Source organism: Marmota flaviventris, chromosome 1, assembly GCF_047511675.1.
Source record: "Marmota flaviventris isolate mMarFla1 chromosome 1, mMarFla1.hap1, whole genome shotgun sequence".
NCBI classification, from domain to species: domain Eukaryota; kingdom Metazoa; phylum Chordata; class Mammalia; order Rodentia; family Sciuridae; genus Marmota; species Marmota flaviventris.
This window is the reverse complement of record NC_092498.1, coordinates 11,644,120-11,652,338: the sequence shown is the minus strand read 5'-3', so window position 1 is coordinate 11,652,338 and position 8,219 is coordinate 11,644,120. Positions and strand designations below refer to the sequence as shown.

The 8,219-nt window shown below is 38.5% G+C and overlaps 1 protein-coding gene across 1 annotated transcript; it reads left to right on the top strand.

Annotated features, from left to right (window-relative positions):
- The first annotated feature begins 6,117 nt into the window (after positions 1-6,117).
- Positions 6,118-7,050, top strand: LOC114084315 (olfactory receptor 2A14-like). The gene has a single exon (XM_027925435.2). It carries the CDS (start codon positions 6,118-6,120, stop codon positions 7,048-7,050), a length of 933 nt encoding a protein of 310 aa, XP_027781236.2.
- The last annotated feature ends 1,169 nt before the right edge of the window (positions 7,051-8,219 follow it).

Below are 8,219 nucleotides of genomic sequence, written 5' to 3'. Positions count from 1 at the left end.
TTATTTGTAGCTTTTCATGTCAGAGTAATTTATTAGAGATAGTGAATTCTTTCTGAATAAGTGTAAAGATCAATAGTTCCATGGTCGATGTCCCATTCTGTGACAAAATCAATGGAAACTTTTCTTTTGTTAAATATCCTAAATATTTTCCCTCTTCTTTCTCTGACATATTCTCATTCTCTCTCCCTCTCTTCCCCTCACCCTTTCATGAGACACTTGGCATGGAAGAATTGCCCTTTCAGTTTTAAATCTAACTTTTTTTCTTAATACTTTAGTGAGGTCACTTAAATATTCTTCTAGTTGTTTAAATTCCTTTTTAATTTTAATTTGGAGAAGTCAAAATATAAAGATTTCAATAGAAGGAAAAGCAAAATGAGTTTTTTTTTTTAATTAAAATCATCTAAATGAAAAGCAAGATCTATGTGGAAGTCTTTGCTATACCTTGATGATGGTGTTGAATTTCTAACTGCAAAAATTTAGATGCTTCCCTCAGTTCTGTGCTCTCTTTAATCCTATGAACAGTTGACATTTATTAGCCTCATCAAGGTCTGGTGTAATGGCATTTTTTCTTCACAGCCGCTGTCACCATTCACAGATGCAAATACCGGTTTGCAGTAGTTAGTAATGTTGGCTCCTGAGATCAGGGTTGGAATGAGGTTCTGACCACAGTGCTCACCATGCTGCATTAGTTCTGGCTCAGGATCAAGTTCTGCTTCGTTTTGTTTTTAATTCCCAGTCACTGCCAACTTTATCCCACTGGGAAGAACTGAGAAATGTACCCATGGAGCTTTTCCTCTTGGGTTCACTGAAGTTTGTTCTTCCATTTGTAGCTGGAGTGGAAACTCAAAATAAATCATTCTAGCTATCTGTGTTCCTTTCTGATATCTGCTCCAGACTTTTAAAGGAAATATAAAATCTGACTTTTTGAGCTTTGAAATCCAAAACGTGGATCTATGCTGATGAAGAAAATGAAAAAGAATATTTCCACCTTACCTAATATTTTTCTACCTTTCTGGACGTCATGAATGAGCTGATCAGTAATTCCTATGTGGAACCATCACTGTAGACTCATCTCTATGATCTTTGCTACAAATTGGTTAAAGGTACAATAGACATCAGTATTGCAGTCGGCTCACATTAGTTAACATGACGGAATTAGTTGTTTCACCAATAATTTTATTTGCCTCAATTATTTATTCTCGCCCTTTAGTAATAGTTCATGCCAGAAGTTTCTTTCTGAAATTTCTTACCAAAAAAAAAAAAAAAAATCATGTGTAAAACTGTAAGTGCAGATTTATTTACTTACTGGTTTGAAAGCTAGAGACTTACCTTTTCGACTCCTAAGTTCCTGATCTCCTAAGTCCCTGGCCTGGTTGTGGTAAGAGTCCAAATTTCACATCACTGATGAGAGCCATTTGAACCTGTAAATATTCAAAGGTTCATGTCCATGGAGATCTGAGGAATTAAGTGTTTGATTCTTCATTTGGCTCAATTCAATGGGAAATCAACACAACATTATCGTGTTGGTCCCACCAAGTGCCCAAATTTTGTTCTGTCACTAATCTATATTGTGCAAAAAAGTGGACAGTTTCCCTTTCCAAATATCTGCTAATTGGAAGATTAATATGTATCTTCTAGCTGTAGTCTGATAGCAAAAAATCTATAAATAAATCAATTAGCATAGAGTCAAAAGTATATGTATCAGCTCAAATAAAATCAATTATATTTGAGTGATTTGGTAAGATAGTTTATGGGTTATATCTTGTTGCTATATCTTGGAGCTTCAGTGAAACATCCACCCAAGACTTTGGAAGTTAGTTGAAAGAAACATCAAATTCATGTAGGAGTAGACATGTAAGTTCACATTAAAGAGAATAAATGTCCTTGTAATGTGAAATATAATGGTACTTTGATTAAATATATCTACTTATAGGCACATTGGTTAACCACAGAAACATGATTAGAGGGAATTCACAGAAGCAGACTGTGTCCCGGGTCACTTGGGCAGTTTTAGGAAAAGAGTAGAACTTCTGAGTAGAGTTACACTTGGGGAACCCCCTTGCAGGTAGGCAGTGCTATAGGATTTTCCCGTGGAAACAGCTTCCCTGATTAGATGTTGGCTCTATTCCCCTTCACTCTGATTCTGTATTTCAGACACTCTTTTATTTCTGCTTTTATTCTTTTGATTTCTAACTTGAAATCTCCAGAAGCTACATTACAGGTAAGGACATTACATGGCATCAAAATGCACTTCTCTGTATGACAAGGTACACTTTTCTCAACCTGTACAAATAAAGAACTTGCCTTTGCTAGTGCTTTCTTCACAATTTGCTGGATCTCCCAACAATTTTCAACCTGATTTCAGATCCATTTCTACTTTTAGGTAATGGAAAATCTTGATCTTTTATAAGGAAAAATGTTTTCAATTTCCTTTAACCTGTTAAGGGTTAGCTCATTTTCATAACGCGCAGATGTCTTCTACTTAGAACTCTAAGAAGGAGTGATTGCTATTCAAACTTGGTGAATAGTACTGCTCTCAAAATGAGTATGAATGATAGGCAATTTTAGTTATATAGTATGTTGTGAGTTTTTCCAAAATGGAATTGCCCTGTTTTTTTTAATCCAGAATTTCACAGAGTTTATTAGAAAATGAAGCAAGGAGCAAACGGTCTATGCAAAAGCTAAATCCCTGCATGATTTAATCCTGCAGAGCTATTCAGTGTAATCAGGTTCATGATTTCCTTACAGAGTTGCACATGCATTTAAACAATCAAAAGATACATGTGTATAAGTATGTTTATATTTTAAAATATAAAGCACATCATATATGCACATACATTGACTCCATGTGGATAATTTTATATTTTACTACATAAAAATCTCTAATATCTTTTTAATGTTTGCATGATATTCTGTGCTATAAAAGTAGCTCAAAATATTTAATCCATCAAAAAACTTTTATGTCAACTTTTATAATGAACATGTTTAACAACGTGTCTACTACCATGGTCAGGCACATGGGGTTTCTTTTTCTTCCCAGAACTGATGAGTGCTTCCTGCCCAGAGCATGGGCCTTCATTGTTCCTGCTGTCTCTTGTGCAGGGAGCAGTCCTCCTGCAGCTTGGGTCAGATTGACTCCCTTCAGCATTTAGGTTCCACTCATGTTTCTCCTCTTGAGACAGACGTTTTCTGACCATCTCATCTAGAGGACCTTCCTTCAGCCAGGCACGTGGCTCACCCCTGCAGGCCCAGTTACAGAGGGGACTGAGGGAGGAGAATCACTTCAGCCTATGTGTAGAAGGCACAGCAAGATCCTGAAAAAGAGAGGGAGGGAGGGAGGGAGGGAGGGAGAGAGAGAGAGAGAGAGAGAGAGAGAGAGAGAGAGAGAGAGAGAGAAAGGAAGGAAGAGACAGAGAGATAGGAAGGAAGGAAGAGAGAGAGAGAGAGAAACAGGTTCCCCTACATCAAACACCTTTTCCTTCATAATGTTGCTCATGCTCCATTGTCTTATTTACTCTATATAATTTGGTACCATTTTATCCTGCTTTAGGAGCAGTAATGAACTGTGCCCTCTTTCTGCTCCAACTCTGGAAACATTAAATTAAAAAATAGCCACAGGAAACAGGTAGAAATAAAAAAGACATGTTTTGCTATTAAGGCTTATTGGAAAACATGGTTTATATCTGTAACAAATATTACAGCCACCAGGCCACCCTTAGCCCCAAATGAGACAGTGCAAACTCTCTTAAGCTTTATGCAAATGGGTGGAAATGTGTGGCCAAAAGGAGCACAGAGGACATCCTGGGTTTCTCTTCCTGTTTTGCAAATCATATAAGTGAGGGGATAATATATTCCAGGGTGATTCCATCCATGACTATAGATGCTTTTTCCCCTAAATGGAAATGCAGAACAAGGAGAGGTAGTTCCCCACAGACCCTTCTCCATGCCCTCTGCTGTTCAGAATGAGGCCCCCTACCCACAGCGTTTTTCCACTCACAGAACAGAGTGGGCTGGTCCTGCACTCCAGGGCATGTGTCAAGGACATGGTGAAATATAATCTGTGAAACTGTTCATGCATTAGAGCAGCTCAGATTATAACTGGGAAAACTTTGTATGGATGATCATGTGAGCAAGAGGCTAGAATGATACGAACACTGTCAGTGGAACTAAACTTGGCCCACTTTTCTAGAGGGAAGGTGTCAACAGGTGAAAATGCTTTCAAAATATCTACCTCATTACCATCTGCAATTTGATAATTTGTATATAGTCTAAGAAAATATATATGAATACAGGTCAAACATAATACTTATTTCAGTGCTAATAAAAATAGGAGAAATAAGAACAAAAAATTCCAAAAGGGAGAAATAAATAAATCATGATATCTTACTGCTTTTATCTTATATTACTTCTTCTAAATAGTATGAAATATAATTTTAATGCAAGAAAAGTTTTTTTTTATTAAGTGAAAATGTAGCTTAAAATGCTCTCTATAATATAGTACCATTTTATTTTACAAGTTGAGGTTCTAAAAGAAAAAATATTGAATGTTTAAAATATTCTTTGGATTTGAAACATTACCATGATTTTAAGATAAAGAGAGATGTCAGGTTGTTTATAGAAAAGAAGGTGAAGAGAGTGTAAACAGTCAGCAAAGACTAGACAGATCCAGGGCTCTACCAGAAGAGATTTCTGGAAAGAAGTGACCACAGAGTCCAGCTGGGTCGGGGTCTGTCTGAACAGCAATAGGCTAATAGCATGGTAACAGGCAAAGAGAAGAAGTTGCAGGAGGAATCGATGGAAACCGGAGTTGCCCCAGCCGGGAAGATATTGAGGACAAAAAATTCTCCCACACTAGTGAATGAGATAAGCTCTGAGATTTGGCACTACACTACATTATAACTGGGAAAAGAGAAAACAAACATGATGCAGTGCCTGTGTGGCTATCATGTCACAGTGTAACCACTGGAAATGAAACTTGTCTTCCATGTGTCAGTGCTCTCCTTCAGGAGGACTTGGAGGGGTCAACTTGTTGACTGTAGTCCTGAGTCACATAGTGAAAAGGACACAGTCTAAGCAATAAATCCTTGGATGTCCTCATTGTTATGGGACCATTGGAAAGTCTACACTTCACAAACCGAAGACTATACCCTTCACTAGGTGATATGATCCTATGGAACCACAGTAAGTCCAACATTGACCAAACCATCATCACGTGGCATCTAACGGTACTTAAGATATATAATGAATCCTTTACACATGGCCAGAGAATTCTTTCACTTATGCCTAAATTTCAGTATCAGGTGCTGACGATAAAGAAAGTTAAAACTTTCAAAATAAAACCACAGACACTGGAGACGAGCAACAACAACAAAAAAGTACCAACAGGAGCTTCCAGAGAGCTGCTGAAAAGGAGGACTCAGGAAGTTGTCAAGAAACTACAAAACTGAGAAGTTATTTAGAAGGGACTTCAAATCTGAAGTTAGTGGGTAGAAAGCATGTTGAGAAGGTAAGTGGGGCAGTGGGCAGGTGTATGAACAGCAGAGGACACATGTGTCCCATCTCCTCACATCTTGACCCAGGAATGAAAGTACTCCTAGGGCAACATTTTTTCAGAATCGCCCCATTTCAAATGACATTAATAATCATGACTCCCACTGTGAAAAGGAAACCAGAATATGTGAATTCTCTAAAACATCATATGTGTGCATGTGAGTATATGTATCCACCTATATAGAGTATATGACAGTAGATCCTATTCTATTTTAACCATGTTTTTTTTTTTTTTTATCTATATAAAGATTTAGGGCCAGTGATATCTCTTAGCAGGAGAGCACTTGCCTAGCATGCATGAGGCTCTGCACTCAAACCCCAGCACAGAAAAAAAAAATTAGAGAAGAAGAAAAGTTAATATTATTTTTTTTCTTTTTATTCCTCTCTCATTTTTATGATTAAACCAAGTAATTTTCTGGAACATATCTGAAAATAAATAAGAGCGAATTCATCCTAAGTGATCCATTTCCAAACGCTCCCTCTGTGACATCCACTAACTACCTTGCATCTTTGCTCCACAGCTCTGACCAACTGTCCTGGTCCAGGTCTCCTCTCTGCTGGAAGAGCATGGGAGGCAACCAGACATGGATCACACAAGTCACTCTGCTGGGATTCCAGGTGGATCCGGCACTGCAGTGTTTCCTCTGTGGACTTTTCTCTGTCTTCTACACCTTCACCCTGCTGGGGAATGGGATCATCCTTGGGATTATCTGTCTGGACCCCAGGCTGCACACACCCATGTACTTCTTCCTCTCTCATCTGGCCATAGTTGACATGTCCTATGCTTCCAACAATGTCCCCAAGATGCTGGCAAACCTCGTGAACCAAAGAAGAACCATCTCCTTTGTTCCATGTCTCATGCAGACATTCCTGTACTTGGCTTTTGCTCACATAGAATGCCTGATTTTGGTGGTGATGTCCTATGATCGGTATGTGGCCATCTGTCACCCCCTATATTATGCTATCATCATGAGCCGAAGAGTATGCACCATCCTGGCTACTGCTTCCTGGGTGTTTAGCTTCCTGTTGGCCCTGGTCCATCTAGTCCTCATCCTGAGGCTGCCCTTCTGTGGGCCTCACGAGATCAACCACTTCTTCTGTGAGATCCTGTCTGTCCTCAAGCTGGCCTGTGCCGACACCAGGCTCAACCAACTCTGCATCTTTGCAGCCTGCGTGTTCGTCCTGGTGGGGCCCCTGTGCTGGGTGCTGGTGTCCTACACGCGCATCCTGCTGGCCATCCTGAGGATCCAGTCAGGGGAGGGCCGCAGAAAGGCCTTCTCCACCTGCTCCTCCCACCTCTGTGTGGTGGGGCTCTTCTTTGGCAGCGCCATCGTCATGTACATGGCCCCCCAGTCCCGCCACCCTGAGGAGCAGCAGAAGATCCTCTCCCTGTTCTACAGCCTTTTCAACCCCATGCTGAACCCCCTGATCTACAGCCTGAGGAACGCAGAGGTCAAGGGTGCCCTGCGCAGGGTGCTGAGGAAGGAGAGGCTGATCTGAGAGACATGAAAGGGCCACATGTAGAGGAGAATTTGTTTCCTCTGAAATATGGGAGTTGGCATTTTTTGCCCTTTCCGAGAATACATGCTATTTAAAAATGGAATATGTAGACCTACACATATGATCTTAAGACAATATTTGGAGGAAAAAAAGTAGTTGAGTGTTTTCATGATCTTGGGTAAATGTGGAATATTTAAAGAAACTCAAAAAACACTGAACATAAAATCTTTAAGTGTGATAAATTTGGGACTTGAAGAAGTCACTGCTCATCAAAGTCATTATTAAGAATCATGAAGTAGAGTCACAGATCCAGTGAGAGTATTCAAACTATATATATATAAATATATATTTTATATGAAATACATATTTATATAGAAAACTATATATACATAAATACATATATGACTAAATGGAACTGTAGATAGTACATGGGATAAACTTCTTCAAATCAATGTAAAAAAGATAAGAAAATGTAATAAAATTAGCAAGTCACATGAACAGTCATTCTACAAAGATATGAACAGCTAATAAATATAAAGTTCTGCTTGATGCCATTAGTCAGGAAGAAATTGTACTTAAAGCTATTATGAGATTCTATTTCATACCCATTAAATTGTCTAAAATTTTTAATAGGTAATTCATCATTGTACAGATTGGAAATGTAATTCAAATTATTGGGAAATAACTAATACTATCAAAGCTTTTATCCAGATTGGCCAAGTCAGTTTAGTTAATCAAAGCATGATACAAATCCTCTAGATGTGACTTTTCCTATAAAGGGACATGAGTGATTAGATGCAATTCAAGGTCAAGATTTTGGAGCACTTCAAGAGTGAGTCTTTCCCTCTGACATCTTCTAGAACATACCATGACTCAACAGCTAATGAATTCTACATGTTCATATTTACTCCATCATATTTTGGAACTGAGAGCAGACTTACATACATACTATTACAACTTTGAACTTGAAACCTTGAAATAAAAAAAAATCCTGCAAATGATTTGGATTGGAGCACAGTAAGCAATAAGAAACAACAGAGAGACATATGGGACCTACTGGTTGTTTAGTGGTGAATTTATCAGGATTTAGATTTTTTAGTTGTTTTCTTTTAAATCTTGCAGTCTTTTCATCAGAGGTACTCTATATCTTTATGTTGAGATGGTCCTAG

Excerpts from the sequence above, each read along its gene's own strand:
- LOC114084315 (XM_027925435.2), top strand. The coding sequence starts at position 6,118 with ATGGGAGGCAACCAGACATGGATCACACAAGTCACTCTGCTGGGATTC.